This window comes from Apus apus, chromosome 6, assembly GCF_020740795.1.
Source record: "Apus apus isolate bApuApu2 chromosome 6, bApuApu2.pri.cur, whole genome shotgun sequence".
NCBI classification, from domain to species: Eukaryota; Metazoa; Chordata; class Aves; order Apodiformes; family Apodidae; genus Apus; species Apus apus.
The window spans coordinates 21,410,423-21,430,870 of record NC_067287.1 but is presented as its reverse complement, the minus strand read 5'-3'; the positions used below and the strand labels follow the sequence as shown (position 1 = coordinate 21,430,870).

Genomic DNA, 20,448 nt, shown 5'->3' with positions numbered 1-20,448 from the left:
CACCAGTAAGGGAACTGGAGGCACTAGCTCACTTCTTTCAATAGCTTCAACATATAAATGAAAAAATCATTCCTACAGGTTATGAAAAGGTTAATCTGCCCTTATCACTGTGTGAGAGTTTAACCATTAGTCTAAGGAAAGTGAATTTGTCCTTTTGGCTCAGTAGCTTCTTTCATATTCATCCTGCACCATCAACTGAACACGGCAACCTTCACTACACCTAGCATCAAGCTTACTTCTCATTACATTTCTCAGCCCTTTCAGGACAGTCATATAACCTGGGAATACAGCAGACAAACCTCCTTTCCCTTTCCACACCAGGTACTAGAGGGATGAAAAGGACAGTGTCAGTGTTCTACCTTGTTACGCTCCCCTACTCCCAAGAAAAATAACTTAAGAGGAAAGCAATGTTCCATCTCCCCAAATAGGCAAAGTTGATTAGACTGTTTTTCTTGTCAGTCCTGCAGTTTCTTAAAGGGCTTAAGCTTTTTTGTGAGTGGCTTCAGCCTCAGTAACACTTCTAGTGCAGACTTCCCCAGAAGCATCCCAGACCTCTATGCAGAAACCAAATTTAAGCACAACTCTTCAGTTCAGCTCTCCCTCTTCTGGCTTACCACCAACAGTTGAAGAACATGTTCAATAAAAAACCCAACCAAACAAAAAATCCCATCCCAACCCTCCAAATCCCACAACTTACCTTCAGGCCTATTAGTACAATGGGAGGAGTCTTTTAAAAATTGTTATTAATTAGTACAATAGATATAGGGTAATGAAGTACATCTGTATTATACAGACAAGATATCCTAGCCAGAATAATGAAAATTTCTAAAAATAATTTAATAGAAAATAATAAAATCCACAGGTTTAAAGGAAAACATGCTTTTTTCTACATCATATGAGATGGTAGTAGAGAACTATCAATCTACCAACTCAATTTTTGAAAGATGGACCTCAATCCCATTATGGCCATCAAACAATACATTTCAATGATCCTTACTCAGATTAAGCCCTCTTCATTATAGGTCAACACAAATCAGTTCCATGCAAAGTCTAAAGTAAAGAAAAATCAGCGTATTTATTTTTCCTATAAGGAGGGGACAGGATATTTAAGAAGTAACCTCAAGTCTGAGAAGTAATGGATAGCAGAAGAGTCAATTAACAATATAAAGACACTTGTTTCCTGCAGATTTATTTTTCTTACACTAGCATAAGTGCTTTTGTAGTCCTAACAAAGTCTTGGCTGTTTCCCCAACTGTGAGGTATTTTCATAGAATCATGAACCTGAAAACTTGGGGATCCTAACAGGATCCACTTTTAAGAAAGGGTAAAAAGCCTGTACTCAGGAAATGTGCCAGCCAGACCACAGAACCAGCCTTGTAACCTGCTCAAGTGACATTAAACTGAAGAGTACACAGGCCTTACACAGTACAACAGGATAAAAGAACAGCCTGAGGAGGATCAACAGGAGAAATTTAAGATGCAATATTTATATTGCTTAGATTTGTGTATTAACTTGCTATTAAGGTATCTATTAAGTCTTAAGGCAAGAGGGAAGGGTAAAAGAAAAATTGTACAACTGAAGTGCTATCTGAGAATCTACATTGTTTATTCAGGAATAAGTGCCCCCAAATCTGAAGTACAACATTTAGAAATCTACAACACAAAAATAGAAAATATTCAAAACGCACAGAAACACAAGTCAACTTTAATGTGATTAAAACGTCACATGAGAATTTTGCAGTTAAGTGGCAATTAAGGATGTGCTTTACAACACTGTCTAGGAATCAGCAAGTTTCCTGTACAGGCAGGATCCTCATGCTTGTGCAAGTCGTTCTAGGACTCTTCGGTAATCTGAAACAAGTTGCTGGAAGCTCTCTTCTAGTTGTTCATGTTGCATGTTTAGGTCTATTTGGTTCAACTGATTTGTCAGCTCCTCTGGTCTTAGACACCTTCGCATCTTGGCAAGTTCCCTCTGCTTTTTCTAAGCAATCAAACAAACAGTAGTTTGAACACAACCAACAATAATAAAAAAATGTGATTGAATTACATGTATTCAATTTCAGTATCTGGTTCTTTAAGATGTCCCTAATCATAAGAAAAACAGTAACAGTGTTTGATTAGGACATCTTTTCTGTGAAAGCCTCATAGCTCCTCTATTACCATTGAACCAGTGAAAAATAGTTTTGAAGTTTTTCCTTAACCAAACAGATTAGGTCTAATGGTACTTCTACTACTGAAGATATGACATGGAAAACTAGACTGTAGAAGACTGATGAGAATATTTAGTTCTACGCTGACATTAACAGCACTGGTGTCCCATTATAAGGCTGCTCAGCCAACTAATTTCTCCATAATTGACTTATCAATAATTAATTTTATGTCTTCTGTACACAGAAAATACTTGAAAAATTTTTACAAATTATTCAAAAGTTACCAGGGATTGGCAGTAGCAAGGTTGAAATGCAATAAAATTATTTACAAGCATAAACATTTGTAAAGATGAGGAGCTCCCCTTGCTGTGGCACATGTGATATTTTTACCTGTCCCTTAAATACCAACTAATTTTGAGGTGTTTTTCCTTGTCCTCAGATATACTCTTATACAGCTGATATCCATTTCTGAACTGCTTAGTTCCTTAGTTTCTTTCCATTCAAGCAGAACAGCAGTGGCACTTATTTCCAAAAGGGATGACATGAAGAACAAAGACATGATCAAGGAGAAATGTCTACCAGCACAGTCCACTGATGTGCATGAAAAACAAGAGTTCTTCAGAAATGGAGAAGTCACAGTAAAACTCAAATTTCACAAGCTGCTCACTCTTTGAGCTACCTGGTGATCTGTTCATTAAGATACCAAATCTATTATGTCCTGGTTTAGTAGTACTTATAGAGAAACATATTGGCTCTGTCAGTCATTGCAATCTAGTGGTGCCATATATACAAAAATCTCAGTATTTTTAGCAACAGTCTCTTCACTAATGTGAAGGCTTCAAGGGGAATAGATGTATCATGTTTTTTTTGGTCTAACAGGGTTAAGTGCTGCTTTAGGAAACCCTGCAAGCTAATCAAGGTACTTCTCATACTTTGTGAAACTTTTCCAAGAGGGTTTTGGTTTGCTTAGCAAGTGAATTGGAAGAGAGTAGCTAACATACAAATTATAGCAATAAACCTAGATTAATTTGTGTTTTTTTCACTCTGAATACCAAGAGTGATACTATTAGCACCCAGGATTTAAAAAAAAATAAATCTGTATCTCAAAGAGTCAGCTTATGCAACATAGGCCAACTCTCTTGAAGATCCTGAGAAGCACACTTAAGAACAAAGAAAATTACTTTGTACCAAGTTTAGTACTTGCTTGAACTTTACTGCTAAAATTATTTTATATTCCACCTGCATAGAGTTCTACATTGACATAGCTCAATTGCTTCTAGCAAGCTGTTTTGTTAAAACCCAGCTAACACGTAGAACAAGAATATAAACTACTCCTGGTCTGCAGTGTAAACTTACTACCACATTTCTATCTCTTCAAATTTTTGGCCAGTCTGCTATTATTAACCTTTTCAAGAAAGTGGTATTTTTTTTTCTCTCCTTAAGCCTACTTGGGCATAATGCCTCTTGTAGATCGAGAACATAGTAGTAACTTGCTCCTGGAACTGGGCAGGAAACAGTCAGGAACCAAGTACAGGATCTTCAGCACTGCTATACATTAATGTTCTCTGCATCTGTATGTCAGTTGAACACTGCATAACTAATAGTAGTTGATTGGCAACATAATTGACATCAACTACATTTATGGAAATGAAAGTAAAATCAAGTATAATTAGCCTTGAAATAATAATACTTAAGTCATATACACCTTATAGGGGCCAATCAGTCTTCTTTTAACGTCCAACCGATAGCTTCTGGACTGCTCTGCATCACCCATATCTGTTGCACGCAATCGGAGAATTTCATAAACTCGTCTTGTGTGTTGCTAATGAACAGAAAGGAGAATAAAACACACTTGAAGAAAGAGGTCACTCAATAGAACTCAAAGTGGAGCAATATCGAAATACTAGAGTAGCGTCTCAGCTTCTCAGAAGACAGAGACACAGACAAAGCCTCTGTCAAACCTATCCCCCTGTCTGATGGGTTAAATGAATAAAAATTCTTGTCCTCCCTTCCAAAGCGTTTTCTTACACACAGCCAGTGTCTGATCTCTCAAAGTGTTGCACCAGCTGTAGAGGTGCAAGGACCTGCTGTAAATGAGCATCAGCAAGGCCAGAAGCCAGAGTCCAAGAATACTTCAAAGAACTGAAGGACTGGAAGAAGAGTGACATTCAGCAGTATTTTACTAAACTGTATCTACTTAGCTAATTTTAATGTTCTCCATATACCTACTGCCCTTCACAAGGCCCCCTGGAGGTCCTAAATACAAGAATGAAGCAAAAACATTTAAAAGTTTTCTGTTTATGGAAGAAAATGAAACAATTAGTAAAAAGAAAAACTGAAGCACTTTTGGAACCAGGATCTGCTACTATTATGTCTAGGAAGAAAAACCTACTGTTTCCCAGTTTCTGGGATGAAAAAAAAGACTCATATTGCTACTATATTACTAGTAACTATTTAATCTGTATGAAAGCAGAATTGAAGACCAAGTATTTTTTTTGCTGAGTAACACAACAATAGTAAGATAGTTCATTTGCTATCCCAGGACATGTTTTGATACTGTTAAAAGAAACCAAACTCAACTTAATCCTTTCAGATTTAAGACACCAGATGTAAAAGGCTACAGATGTAGCTTCCTTATATAAGCTATAACATCTTCATGAACACATTTGAATATGGCTTCACACCTCCCATCTCTCAAGCCAAGTTTTCATTAAACCACATTCAAATACATTTTTAATTAAGCAACACTGCCTTTTCACTACCATACTCACTAATGAGTTTAATCACTTACTGCAGAGATTACAAGCAAATTTACTTGTTCAATTTAACTATTTAGCTCTCCAAGTGTTTAGAGCTGCCTTAGTAGCAGTTGTTTGCTACATTAGTGTACTGCATTCCAAAAACACTACTTGTTATTTGCATAAATAGAAATAAATGGAAACCATGACAAATAACATTACATTATCAGCATTAGTAGGTAAAAAAGAGCATTTATCTAAGAGCACAAGGTAGGTATCTGCCTTCCAGATACATCCTAAAATCTGTTGAAAGACTTCAGAATGCATAAATCCCAAGTCTCCACCTCTATGTTTAAATTGTTATTGTACTAGTTTGATAATAATACGCCCAGCTACCACTGTTCCAATACCTTATTTATTTTCAGTTTTTGTTGAGCTTCCATCACCATTTCTTGACTGAAACCTTGCATTAACTTTCCTGGGGAAAAGCAAAGCAAATCTTGACAGAGCTTTACAAGAACAAAGTCTCTTAGCTTCACATAGTTTTCAGATGGATCTTCAGCTAGAAAGAAGAAAAAAGCACAGAATTAATATCAGCATAATTTGTTTCCTCATCTCTGGTACGTAATTACAGAGACCTATGGAAAAGAAAAGCAGGCACAGTATTCATCAGTACACAAACAATTGTGCTAACTACTCTAACTGTGCCTAAGTACTGCTCTCAAAGCTTTAGATGCTCGATAATAGACATGGAAGAGCTTGCAAAATAAATACTTAATATTTTATGTATGTAACACTGTGTAAGATTATATAAGCAATGCTAACAGACTGACAATATACATGTATAATCCAGCTTAACTAGTTGGGAAGAGAAACTTACTCTGTATAAACTATTTTTCTTGCATGTTTTATCTAGTCTGTATTTAACAGGGTGGTAGAAAATCTAGAACACTAATTATGTAGAAAAAGACTGGTGAAACTATCCTACTGTATATTACTAAGCTAGCCAAAGATACTTCGACCACAACTTACATAGTCTTTGTTAGAAAGGAAGATAGCAAAGGGTACAACGACCCAAAGAACAAGCTTATCCAAAAATAAAGGGCTGGAAGGACCTTATCAAAAGCTGATTTACAAGTTCAAGTCACTTCCGTGCTTAAAACGGTAGCTTAACTATCAAAACTGTTGCTTTAGAAAAAGCAAAGTTGAGAACTAGCTTTGGAGAATATCAACATGGTCCCATATGCAACGTTTTTACCACTTAAGAACTATGCAAAAGGAAAATGCTTACTATGTTGTGAATAAATTTCTTTCTTCCTTGCTTAGTTGTTTGAACAGGCTTACTATAAATAAGTAGCAGGGTCATGTTCCCTCCCAGCATTCATTTTTCTGTGGACTGGAATTATGGATTTTACTGTTAAACAACTTATATCCCAGCTGTGTTTTTCTTTAGTTTTGAGGACCGCTGTAAGTAGTTCAAATTTGCAGTGTAAGGATGATCAAAAGCTAGTAAGTTACCAAGAAGGAATGGGACAGAAGTTTTGGCTGTGAATACACAGCACTGCTCAACCAGCACTTCATTATTTTTTTTGGTTGGAGAACTTATGATGGTTCTATCAGTTCAAATGTTTTTGGTATGAGTGGCCTAATCTTGTATGGCGAGTCATATAGCACTTATTCTGCAAAAGAGATTGGAGAAGCTGTAATAAAATTGATTCCATTCCTTTCCACTCAGATTAAAGACAGACAAGGCAGTTTCTGTACAGCGAGCACTAGCAGCATACACTTCACAAGTGTCAGTTAGGATCACAGGTTATAAGCAGAACAAAATATTTGTTGTAAATGTGAAACTCCAAAGTAGTTTTTTTAAAAAAAGCATTCTCTCTCCAAGATGTTAATTAGACCTTAATTTCCTCTCTTGATAAAGGTTAAAGGTGTTACTTCACAATTTTAGGTGCTACTTAACAAAATATTCTCGCCATATCAAGATTGTCCATCCTGACTTTTCCCTCAAAAAAAAATTAAATAATTTTGTAAAAGCCTTATTTTCCATAACTTGAGTGCCATGCAGACACTGCAAGCTTCCTCCTGCTTTATTCCATAAAGAAATTAAAACCAATTTTAGTGCCCACTTACTGTTACTACAACCCTGTGTTTAAGGCACTGAGCCACAAACATGTCATACCATTTATGCAAGTACCATGTTTAGGCTTTGTTTATCCTCAGCTATAAAAGCTATATAAAGCTTTGTATTACTTAAGTGAAAAAGAGGAAAATAAATGCATGCTGCATGTGATTTCCTGTTGCATAAACAAAGTCATACTTCCTTAGGTTCCTATGAACTGGATTAAAATGAGGTGGATTACTTTGACAGGATTATCCCACAGCAATGCATTATATGAAAGCAAGCATTCTATTGTATTTTAATTAGAATGGGGGTGTTCTCTCAACAAGGAGGTCTGAGACAACACCTAGAACTGAATGGTTGAGTCATGTGTTTGAACTGCATTTTTTCCTATACTCTACTTGAAACCACTGGACAGATGTAGTGTTTTTAGACATTTTTTATGCTGTATTTTTTAAATACACATACACGCTTTTTCCCCCTCTGCCATTTTCTCAATTTTTACATACTGGTGCACACACCTCTAATATCCTTGGTGCCTCTAGCCAGCAATATGCGCTCCTGGAGAAGAAATTCTCTACAGATTTGTACTGTCTGTACCATTTTGGCTTGCACACTAATATTAAGATGCTATTTTAGTTTGTCATGTCCCCCTCCAATTTTGAATTTTGCCTAATAGGAGTAAGTTGAACAAGGTATTTGACAAAGCTCGATCTCTTGGCAAACTCAGCTGTGTATCTCACAATAAAATGTCTAATTAGCTGGTAATCCGTTCATGCTAGGGATTGAATTTTCCTGGTGTGCTGTTCTTCAAGTAAAGGATTTAAGGAGCTACATTATATACAGTTCTTCTGTAAACCAGGGTACTATTAATCCTGAACTGAGCTGAAGCTAAATCTTCAAAAGACTATTTAATTCTGACAAACACAGAAGTTAGTTTGCAGGCTAACAACCTGTGAATGCTAAATAGAAGTTGCTTATTAAACTGATGGAGTTAAAAATTTTAAACAAACCTGTTATATCAAGTACTGTAGGAGAAGACATATAGTATCTATGAACTGTTTCAAGCAGCTGAGCACCATGGCCTTCTCCTTGGAAGGGTGGCAAGATCAGCATCTGGCTACAGACAAAGGAATGCATATTCAGTTGAAATGTGTGCTTTTGCAAACATTATAATGTAAAGGCTTAAAACTGAAATGCTATTTCATTTTTGATTAAGCTACATGAAGCAATCTTAAAATACAATTTTTAGCTAAGTCTTAAAATTGCTAAATATTCCAAACCTGTTTGAGACTCCCTCTGCTTCAAGAAGGGAACAATGAAATAAATCAGTGCATAGCCAGCTAATAATGGGGATTTTTTTAAACAAATCAACACCATTATAAACAAGTATTGGGAACTTCAGCAGTTCCCTCTTCTGAAATAAAAGGCAAGGCACGAGTTACGCCGCCAATTACCTTACACGTGGCCGGGTTTTGTCTGGGTACACATAGTAATTATAGACTGTCATGTAGCCTACGGTCGCAAAGAGCGTAGCTCCATCCTTATTATACTTCTCAAATCTGCAGATAAAACAGAAAGCCAAGCAGGTCAATTACAGTCGCGCTCCCATGCAGTGTCCATTTTCTTTTCCATTCTCCATCTGAATTTTCAGTGTCAGCAAGCTACTCTGTGAGGGCCCAATGGGTACACCTGCTATGTTCTGAATGTACAATTCACTTAATTGGTGTGCAGCAACTTGGATAAATCAGGCCTCTTTACAGCACTTCAGTACACTTGCCTATTATAAAGATGAATAGATGGCAAGTAAAAGAAAACACAGGCAAAGCTCATTTTACTGTTTAAGCCTACATTCAGGGCTCTAACGGACAACAGCATTTAATTCAGCTCCATTCTCAAGCTTTCCTAAAGCATAATGGAGGAAAACTCAAGCCTCATAAACAATAGTTTTTCATTCCTGGGAAAAATATCATTATACTGCTCCAATAATTGGCCAGCCACAATTAAAATGCAGGCTTTGTGGAGGTAATAAGGTCCACTGTTGCTTTAGAACTGTACTTACACTAGAAAGTAGTTCCATCTTTCATCATCTACATCAATAAAGCTAGCAGTTTCAATAAACCACATCAAGAACGTCTGAAGCCTTTCATGATATTCTCGAAAGCCTGGACATGTCATGTCAGCCTAGGGAAAAAGCCAGAAGAAGTCAGGTGAAGCCTATCACAGATGTAAGAGGAAAAAAATATGCAAAACCTAATTAAATTCTACAGTATCAAAAGCCATGTTTAAAATAGTACTAAACTGGTAAATGATAGTATTTATTATAGCTAAACTACTGAAAGTACATCACTGCAAAATAAAATTTAATTTGGTTGCACAAAATCAGAAGTTTAACTTATTTTTCATACCTTGTATATCTGGTATGTTATATCTTCACCGGCTTCCTCATTATGGACTGAGTATGTGTGTAGCAGCATTCCAAAGGGCTTGAAGTTGACCTCCTTCTCCAGCAGAGACACAAAGTCATCTGTGTTTGTGCAAAAACCAGGAGGAATGATTTCTCTAATTTTACTTTCAACATCGTCTGCCTGGAGATTACAAAAGGGGGCAGGATCAGTGAAGATTAGAAAAAGACAGCATTCATATCACTATTGTGCTATAAGAAATTAATGAGAGATGCTACGGCCTAACAGTTAAACAAAAAAAAGAAAAAAAAAGAAAAAGGAAAAAGCAAGCTTTCCTATTGTTCAGTAGTGACATTCTAGCAAGTAAAGGAGCTGCACTGGCAAGATCCAGAAAGGTCACAATCCATCCACTGTAAGCATCAAAAAGCTCATGAATTCATGAACATATTTATGTTTAGAGCTAGTTACATCTGTCCAAGTAAAACCCAACTGCGTTGATAGCTATTCTGAAAGTGCAGTATATTCAGAAGCTAAGACTTTTCAGCCAGCAATTCTCCAAGACTATGCTACACAGCCTTGTGAAACTCAGGTTCCCAAACAAGCAGCTTACAAGAGGCACTAGGTGGTATAGAACTAAATGGAGGAAAAGGGACAAAGACCAAAAAACGGTTAAGTCCCAAACAGGAAACTAGCACACTCTTGCATCCCTATGTCTATGCTTGAAATGTCTGCCTACAGGATCAGCTGCAAAACATTACTAACTCTGAAGACAACACCCCACATTCTAATAAAAGAACATTTTGAAAACAAAGTTTGACATAAAAATATAATGTAAGGATACTGTCAAGAAATTTGGCTTTTAGTCTAATACACTGCAAAGAACAAGAAATATTCTGACAGTAAAATTAAATTCAGACATTACTCTTTTCAGATAACCAAAGGGAAAGTTAGAGACTATCAGCTGAGCAGACTTCATAATCCTTTTCAGACCTCAAAAAGACCACTTGATTGAATACATTTACTACTTCTTTTTAACCATGAATATTTGATGAAGTTTCACAATAACGTATTACTGCTTCTCACCAGGCAATAAAACTTAATGAATTGGTCTCAACTTAACAAAACCGTACTCCTCAATACAACCCCTAAAAGCCTGACATTACATTCAACAAAATGAGCTTACATTCAATTCAAACTTTCCTCTGGACAATGAATCCAGGTTTTTACTTAATGGAGTTTGCCGTGAGTTCAGCTGTAATGTTTGTATTGTATCTATTTCCACAAGGACTGACACAAGAACACTTTGTGTTAACTTACTAAGCAGCTCTTTCACACCGTTTACATGCATGATGGGTATTAGTTCTAAACCAAGACCCTTGCTACTTAGCATTCAAAACAGGGAAATTAAGATGCTTAGAACAAAATACACTACAAAAGGCTAATACAACATGCTACTAATTCCTGTCTTTTCAACCATAGTCCCTTAAGTAGAAGCAATGCACCTGCAAATGAATAGCACTTTATCATTCAGTTACATTTTTCGTGTAGAGAAAGATAGATGTAGTTCAGCACAAACAAGTTTTATTCTAAATTGTTTGGTACTACCAACATTTATATTTCTATTTGTAAAGAGAGCTATTAAGCAGTTAAAATATAGCTCTACAATACTTGGTGGAAGAACCCAGTTAAAACATGTACAATCTTTACATCCATTTCATTTTCCTAACAATGGAGATTTATTCAAACCTTTGCTATTTTTCTTAAAGTAATATTAGTTAAACATTTTCTTTACACTTACTGATTTAAATGCATTACATAGAATTGGCCATTTTTTTTTCAGAATCAATGAATTACATAAAGAAAAAGTATTTGTATGGAACACACTTGAGAAATGCTTTTGTTTTTGTTTTTTAACTGCAAGTGTATTGTTTACATAGATCTTAAGTCTGCACTGCTGACAAATCTGTGGGAAACCAAAACTAGGAATCTGCAGTGACTTTCATTTTATAGCTGAAAAAGGCATGTAAAAATCTAGAATTAAAACAATACTTCCAAGTGTCAGTTCAGTAACTCAGACCATGTGGAAGATACATAATACTTCATATGGCATATTCATCCTTTTCAGGTAAATAAGTAATTTTGTTCCACTCACATCTGAAAGTTTTTTCATTAGCATTAAGGAGGAAGACAAACTTCCACCTGCTGAAAGCATGTAAGATAATGCAACCATCACTGGCTGACACCACAGAAAATTCTTGTTTTCCACAAAATAGAATTAAATTATGCCAACAGAGGTTTAGCAAATAAAGCAGCAGAATCCTTCTTTGTTCTATATGACTACAACATATTTTCACCTACTATCTCCTAAAATGTCTCTTCCATTGAAATGAGGCCTGACATAATTTAGGAAAATATATTCAGTTACTTTTACAGTTAACAAGATCTTCCTTTTTTACAGCAGAAATCCCAGAATCCTCAGTGTGAGTGGGTCATTTTAATATAGACATTAATCTTGTACTAACAGGCAGTTATGACATTTGTGTTCCGTGTAGATGATATTTCATATAATTACAGTTTAAAATAATTATAGAAACATATTTGAAAGATTAATTTCTCTGGCAATTTTATGTATTAATTCCAGTGGGGAGCAATGGAGTGATAAGTACTATTGCTTTAAAAAGTATGCTCAATATTACACTTTACATTAACTTTTGCATAAAGCAAATGTATTAGATGAGTTTCAAAGCAAGATAAATACATTTACAGTAAAGACTGTTTCAGAGGTTAATAAAATACTTTCTCCCACCCCATAAAATGCAGATGAAAAGGAAGATACTAGAACAGCTGAAAATCTCAGAGCAGGAATTTGGAGGTCAATGCTATTAATATTTACACTAGAAGAAAGCACCCTCTCTAGATATTTGAAATAATTTACTCCACCCAAGGGATAAATTCTATTTTCATTAAATGAAGTGTCAGCTTCTGTTCAAAACATTATCATACTTTGCTGAGCCCTCCCCACTTAGTTTAGATCCATCTTTAGGAAGATGATGATAATAAGATGCATAAATATGACTGAGTTCTGACTGGCTCTTGACATCTCAGGATTTTTTTTTACCTCATGTTTGAAAAGATCTTGGGAAAATAAAAGTGGTATTTGGGCCAATATTTGTTAGTTCCTAGCAGAGATTGTAGCAGCTGCTTTAGCAGTAACAGAACCAAATAGCACAGAGTAAAACGGGCTGCTGTTGAATGAGCTCACATAGGTATTCAGCTATAAAATCCTAAGATGTGAATAACATTTCAAAGCATTAAAACAAACTTCTCACTTGTAACCAGTTATGTTAAAGGCAGAAACTGCTGTCCTTTCCCAAACACTATCTACTCCCAGCACAAAGACTATCTGTCATCTATGGCAGATACTTCACATCTTAGTATGTTTACCCTGAATGAGATGAGATCAGCAACCAAACAGTTAACTTAGAAAAGCATATGTTAATATGCATTTAAATTAACATCCTGCTGTAATGACAGCTTATGTTTTAATCTCTGCAAATGCATTAATATCTTAAGGTGGTTAAATTAATGGCAAATACAAATGCAGACCAAGATAACAACCATATCTTTTTTCCTACTAAGATTTAGATACAGCCATACGAGCAACCTATATGGCCGTACAGTGTCCAAGAGAAGCACAGGGTAAGCCACCACATTCTTCAAATTCAGTCAAAGCCTGTTCTGTAAAGTATACATTTTTGGCCCCATCTCAATCTCTTAAGCAATTAAAATAATAATAATTCAGTATAGGAAAGAGGGCTTGAAAGAAGCAAGGACTGTGAGCTGTCAAAAAAGTTGCAGTGTGCTTAGGGCAAGGCAGAACTTGTTTACAATTCTGGAGGTGCAAGCAAGGTAAAGTGGCTTTGTCATTTGTCACAGAAAACAGACTGTGAGCAAAAAAGTGCTATGGCATGGATTCCTCTTGTGACAGGATTTGGACATTTTATTGGTGAAAAGTTGGACTGTTTGATTTTAATACGATTACAACTTTGCCAACAGACTTTCCTTTTTCCCTTATTTCTAAAAACCTTCTTAAGATTGAAGAGCATGACCTTTCACTCCTAAGATATGTTGCCCTAGCTTCAAAAGTATTTCAGACATGTCCAGGCACTTAGCGTGTAGAACAAAGTATATTCTAATACAACTTCAGAACAAGGAAGGGCAAATCTTTAAAAGTAATTTAAAAAAGAAATTCCAATATTTTTTCTTTTACACTAGGCCTTTAAAAATTTAAATAAACTTGGATGAAATTAGGAACTTGAAATACAGCTTGAAGTCAAAGATGTTTACTTTTAAAAAAAATGCTTTTCTCAGGCAGAGTAACTTGAAGTCAGTGCAAACATACAGCCGTTTCACACTACAGAATATTATGAAGATTCATCAATAACCACGTGAATAGCTCTTTTGGAAAGAAATCAACTCAATTGTTTCTTCCTTATAACTAAGTAAAACTCAGATAACTTTTCTTAATGCATCAGAGGAAACTGAAAAACTATGGGGTTCTAAATAACTGTACAGGTACTTATACAAGTATTTAACAGTTTAAAACATTGTTAAGAAGGTATTTTATTCCCTTTTCTAAGACCCATACACCTTTCTTCACTTGGCTGAAAGACTTAGCTTTTGTGGGGTTAATCTCAAAAAATATTCTGAGAGCATACAGACAGAAGGAGAAAATAAAATATTTCTACAAGTATTCTTTAAGCTTAGAAAACCTGTAGGCAAAAAGAAAAAAATAAAAAACACCCAAGTGAAACAAAACATCATGCAGGTAATTCTATTGTATTCCTGTAAGTATGAAATAAAGCACACATGATACCTAAACAGAAGTTTCTAATCTCATTTCTGCCTTACTTGTTCTTGGCCATTTACAGAGACACAGCCACATGTCCTACCTCACAAAGTGTTTACAGAAACCTCCTTTTCCTTCTTAATGAATTATTTTCAATATAAAACCCACGAATACTAGTCCTCCTCCTGGAGACAGTTAACATGAAAATTGTACTGCAGTCAAAGGAGGAACAATGGGAAAACATATAGATTAAGTTCAAAGCTTTTTTTCAGTTTAGCAACTAAGGAAGCTTTGTGTGCTTTTAACGTAAGCCATGTTTGGGTGGGCAATTACTAAACATAGAATTTTGTCCCAAGTGAACCTTCTCAATAATATTTTAAGTGCAGGTCCGGTTCTGTCTTTACCTCCACACAGTCAAACTTTTCATTAACTTTAGATGTATATTCGATGCGGAAGAGTGTTGAGAGGTTACCAGCAATATAGTACAACAGGATCTTCAGTCCCTTGTAGCCAAAAGCAACTTCACTAAGGAAGGAGAAAAAAACAATCAGGAACTCTATGCCCAGCAAAGCATTCACATCACAGAGCTTTCATTTAATATGCTTTGAAGGTCACAATCTCTTCCAGTGAGTAAAGCTTCCTGATAGGAAAAGGGAATCAAACTGGATGTGCACTATCTAGACAGAGATAACGCCTTACACTATTTCTACCAGTTATTTTGCTCCTCTAGTGGAGAGATAGAACATGTTCCTGAACTCAGTAAGGCAGTTTGTGCCCTTACCATGACAGCTCAAGAAAGATTACCTGAAAAAGCTAATACTGCATGTATGCTTTTCAATAACTTAGAGCTAATTAATGCTTATTTATATTCATTGATCAGTAATGTTTACCTTGCAGTGCAGTATAGCATTTTGGAATACGGTACTGCAATTTATACTGTATAACACAGACAATCAGTCATAGCAATAAGTGTTTTTGGTGGACAGTTTCTATATAGTTATTCAATCTAACTAGAACCAAGTGAACGTGGGAAAAAAAAAAAATCACAACAGGTAAGGATTACAAAAGCTCTTTTTTTGTTTCTACACTTGGAAAATAAAGAGTTGCCTGAACATAAACACTACACTGTCTTGAAATGCAGAGAATTTCTTTTCAGGCAAAAAACTCAAATGCAGAGTACAGTAATGTTTACAAAGAAAGGTTTTTTTTCATACAGATTTTTCTTTTATGGTAGCACATTTATAATTTAAAACTGGAAGTGCAAGTGTCAGAATAAGATTGAGAATATAGGTAGTTTATCCTACTTGGAGTACTTCAAATGCTTTTTAAAAGAGCTGGAAATTAAGAAATTTAACTACTTCAAGAAGTCCACAGATATGTCCACGTGGATATTCCTTAGTGAGTTTTGTTTGTTTTAAACTATGGCCAGATTGTCGAGTATCACTCTACTGAAAACATTAAATGACACTTTAAGGACAGAGTGGCTAACTTCTCTACAATATTAAATCAGCATACTTGAAAAAACTAACAATGCTTTTATATAGTTTCTGTATCCCTGCATGCTGAGCTGGTTATAAGTGTACATATTAGATAAAATACACTGATTTCAATACAGTTAACAGTCAATAACCCAGAACAGCCACCAAAACCCATGCGCCAAAACCAGCACAACTAAAACTCCCACGTAAGAGTAAAAAATAAATTGAACAACTGCTGCTAGATATTGGGGTTTTTGGAACACGTAACTGTGAAAAGTTTTTCGCAAGAATTTATAATTCTGCCTTTATCTTAGACAAACAACCACTTAAATGAGTAATTCTGACTGCAAAATCAGGTGTCATCCTCTGCTAGTCTGCCTTAAAAACAGCACCTGACTACAGGCTCAAACTCTATGAGCTTGGCACCAAGGCCACTTGCTAACTCTACAGTCATAAAACTGAAGTATTGCTGTATTGCTATTCAAAATAGCTTGGTATAGGAGGATTTCTTGGGCTTGTTTTTTTTTTTTTTTTAAATTTGAAAGCAGCTTGCCTCTTCCAGACCTATTAATTTGGCTGTGGATATTAACTTCCTTAGTAAATAGTCTGGTATTCTATGATAACTTACTCATCTCCAAACACTTGATGGCTGTACTCTGGATTAAATGTTGTGTTGTCATCCTCCAAGTCCTCAGGAAAACGAACTGAGAAGAAAAAAGACCATAACCAAGTCAGCAGCTTCAGTCTGCTTATCCACAGATGCCTTTCTAGATGTTCATACATTCTTCTGCTACAGAGTCAGACAACTTTAGTCATGAACCTATTTACATTTGGCTGGCATACAAATGAAATAAAGGCATCTTGTGCAATTTAGATGCATATAATATGATCTGAGGAAGTAAAATAATTAAGCAGAATAAAACGGAGAAATGGACACAGATGTATATTTGCATACATTTAAAATACGTCTCTTGAATGTTACTGCCTTCAACGCTGAGGACACTGCCCAGCTGGATGCCCCCACAATAAGCCAGACAGATCATGTAATCAATGTTGCCTTCTCATTCTGCCACTTTTCTCCTTCATGCAGGTGAGAACACTTCCCTGCAGGGGTTTTCAGAGTGATGAATGGAAATAAATGTTTGATGTGAACATAAATGCACATAAAGTTTTGGAGAATCAGCACTTATGCACTGCACCAACACTAAACTGTTGGTACCAACATTACCAAACTTGTACCAGCATTAGCAAAATATTAGTGATTTCCCCCCCCCCCCCCGATTCTCTACTTTTCCTCAAAGCCTAATATTAAACAAGGTCTCTTCTGGTAATGTACAGAATAGTTACTACAATGGCATCTACTCAAACGCAGTAACGTACCAAACTAGCATTTTATTTGTGCTTATCGAGTTACAACAGTTGCTCCACAGCAACTGTGACAGGAGTTCTCCCATCATAAAATATATTATTTATGACTCGTGGATGAAATTAGAGATAAAAGTAGGATTTTCAAGAAAAAAATTTAGAAGACTGAGAAACCTGATTTCCAAATATACTCTCTGTATTTGCAGTTTAAAAAAATTTACTACAATTGAAAGGGATATAACTCTTAACTTGGACATTAAGGTGACAATTCAGCCACATTAACAAGGCAATTGCAACTCAAGACAACAGCTGCACGTTTTTAATCTTGAATGAGTTAATATAATATGAGCATGAGTGTGGGAGTTAATATTGCTACTAAAGGTTCTTTTAAAAAGCAGGTGGAATATGGAAGAGCTTAATTGCTGCTTTGCTCCAGTAAAAGCAGAGATGAACAAAAAACAGTTTTCTGATAATTAGAAAGGAATTACTCAAAGAGAAAAATGCCAATGGTGAGCATCCGAGTGACAAAAGCTTGGCCCTCTAAAAACTAAGGAATGGCTGCTCTTGTCTTCCCAGACGTAATTCAGAGAGCAACAGATTTCAAAGTAGCAGAGTTTAAAAAAAAACACAACAAAAACCCAACGAGAAAAATGCAAGTGGGAATTACATGTTTGTTTTTTAATGGGATCATTTTGTAGCTTCTGATCTTTTTCTCTTAACATAGTTTGTATGTTGATTATCTACACTCACTAAAAAAAAAAGGAACCTAAAAATATTAGCCAAAATGGGCAATGGGTACCTTAATTAAAAACCCTCTAGCAGTCTCCCCGAAACCTGATATAGTAGCTCCTCAGATTTCTATAGACAAAAATCACTGCAATGACATTAATTTTTCCCTTTGGTTTTAGAAAGATGGAAGAGAAAAATAAAATATTATATCTAGTCATAAATAATTATTTGAAATAACAATAAGAGGAAGATCAATACTTCACAGTATCAGTGGCTTAAAAAACTAAGTATTTTCTCTATAATGACATTATGGCTACTAAACTATATTGAACAGATGGCTAGCAGTAGTTATGAAAAATGCTTAACAGGCTTATTACTTTTATTTTCTTAATAAATGATGGTATTTGTACTGCTCAAGGGAAAAAAAATTGCTAAAAATTAAAAATTTGACAGGTATGCCTTATTCTTCAAGTTATTACTACTGCACATAAGTTTTAGATTTAGCCAAGTCCATCAAGAGTTCAGTAATTGTGACTGAATTCTGGGTGTCCTAGTACACAAATTAGCTATAGAGAGCAACAAACAATTCTTAAAAGACTGTCATTATTAATTGTCATATTGTAAACAATTTTCATTAAAAACGCCTTGTGTAATCCACATGTTGGGGGGCTCAGGCAGAAAAAAAACCCCACCACCACTTTTCAGTTGTTTTTCTTGCTCTCAAAGAAAGAGGAAATAGAAGGATGTTAAACAAATTATTAGATACTTGTAATGCTGAGAAGTTACTTCTGTTGTTCTGGTCACCATGAAAAGACCCATACTTAGGACTGCACCACAGCATAAGAATTAGAAACCAAAATACCATAATGAACACCTCAAGAGAATAAGACAAGATCTAATTCCAATGGGCTCAGGTAACATAATAAATTGCTGATGACATCCCTACAGAGACAGAACTGAATTTCTACAGCTGTACTTTAATTGCAGTAGTATCAGCAGAACTAAACTATTAATTCCTATTCCAGTGTTTGTATATTCACATTGATAAATACGTATTAAAAGCTGTGTGGATTTAGATATAAGTAAGTTTCTTAAGGTACAATATTCCAGTATCAAATGCACAATATAAAAAAGTGACATTACCTAGTTTGAGCTGAATTGCTTCATTTGTATTACACTTGTATTCAGCCAGCTTCTTCTCCATAGCAGTAAGTCCTGAAAATTATTATTTTTTAAAAGTTATGTACAGTCTATGTGTCACTATTATTAATGTCTTGAGAAAAGTATTTTCAAAACCAGAAAACAACACACCACCACCAAAAATACTGTACTAGTAGCAAAAAAAAGTTACAATATGGTATGCAGTGTAAAAGAAATGTAGAGATTCACCACAAACATTTTCCTGGAACTAGAAAACAGACCACAGGTATCTTTTCTTTTAGTTTCTGAGAGTAAAGGGCATTGTAATATTATTTAAATGTTCTAAGTTATTATCAATAAAACATATTTTAAAGCCTTAAGTAAAGCATTAAGAAGTCGATCTAACAAACGTTTATTTTAAAGAACATGTTAAGTAACATGTTTCAGGGCACTTTAAGTGTTTGTATTAAGTAATAAACAGGTGCTCATGAACTACAGCGGCACGTATACCATCAGGAACTATCCAGTTACCACTTCTCTTCCAGAGTGGGTGTGGAACAAAGTAACAGACGAGGCGCATCTCGATTGTTTTTCAAAGCACAATCCAGCACACAAGCACGTTTCGCTTATCGAGGTATTTTTAAACACTTTACAAATCCAGCCCTCCTTTCATTCCAGAAATCTCATCAGAAAGTTCTTCCTTTAACTTCAAAGAGTAAACCCCAAGGGAAAACAAGCTCGGGTTTTTGGCCTCCCCACCCCCAGCAAACCCGCAGACACGCGCAGGCGGCCGCGGGGCCGGAGCCCAAGGACAACGGCCTGCCCAGCGGCGGCGGCAGCAGCAGCGCTGCGGGAGGCCAGGCCAGCTCCGCGCCGCACCCCGCACCCGCCTCCCCAGCCCACACCCCTCCCTGCCCCGCGTCCCGCTCACGGCGCCCCCGGCGCGGGCAGCACCGGGGCCCGCGCCCCCGCGGAGGAGCCGGCAGCGCCCGGACCTGCGCGCGCCGCGGCCAGGGAGACGGGGCGGGCACGGGCAGCCCCCGGGAGGGCCCCGAGCGGGGCGAGGCCCCGGGACTCACCCGCCATTGCCCCGAGCGGCGGCGGCGGCGCCCGGGCAGAACGAATCAGCCCGCGCGCCCACTCACCGGAAATGAGCGCACACGCTTCCGCTTCCGCCGCGGAAACGGAGCGGCGAGCCAATAGCCGCCCGGCGCGAGGCGCGCAGCCCGTGCGCATGCGCGGCGCTTCCCCTCCCGGCGGGTTCGCACCGCCCCGGCCGCGCATGCGCGGTAGGTCCCGCCGCGGCCTCGCACCCGCCCGCCGGGCGCGTGGCGGGGCCGCGGGCGGCGCGCGCTGCGGTTCCTCAGCGCGGCCCCTCCGCGAGCGGCCCCGGGGCAGGGTGGGCCCCTCCCGCCCCGGCCTCGTGCCTCCGCGCCCCCCCGCGCGGGCCTCGCGGCTCGCGCTGTGCG

General features: G+C 37.1%; 1 protein-coding gene across 2 annotated transcripts; it reads right to left on the bottom strand.

The window, feature by feature from the left end:
- Positions 1 to 1,582: 1,582 nt before the first annotated feature.
- On the bottom strand, positions 1,583 to 20,146 carry HAT1 (histone acetyltransferase 1). 2 transcript variants are annotated; one of them, XM_051623711.1, is made up of 11 exons: positions 20,125 to 20,146; positions 18,983 to 19,054; positions 16,374 to 16,449; positions 14,672 to 14,792; positions 9,422 to 9,601; positions 9,076 to 9,197; positions 8,471 to 8,575; positions 8,027 to 8,133; positions 5,299 to 5,450; positions 3,856 to 3,972; positions 1,583 to 1,981 (listed from the first exon to the last, which is right to left on the bottom strand). In XM_051623711.1, the coding sequence occupies exons 2-11, from the start codon at positions 19,041 to 19,043 to the stop codon at positions 1,814 to 1,816; spliced, it is 1,209 nt and encodes a 402-aa protein (XP_051479671.1). In that variant the 5' UTR covers positions 19,044 to 19,054; positions 20,125 to 20,146; the 3' UTR covers positions 1,583 to 1,813. The 2 variants fall into 2 exon arrangements, with proteins under 2 accessions (XP_051479671.1, XP_051479670.1); XM_051623710.1 differs by having other exon boundaries at positions 20,059 to 20,140.
- Between the last annotated feature and the right edge of the window lie 302 nt (positions 20,147 to 20,448).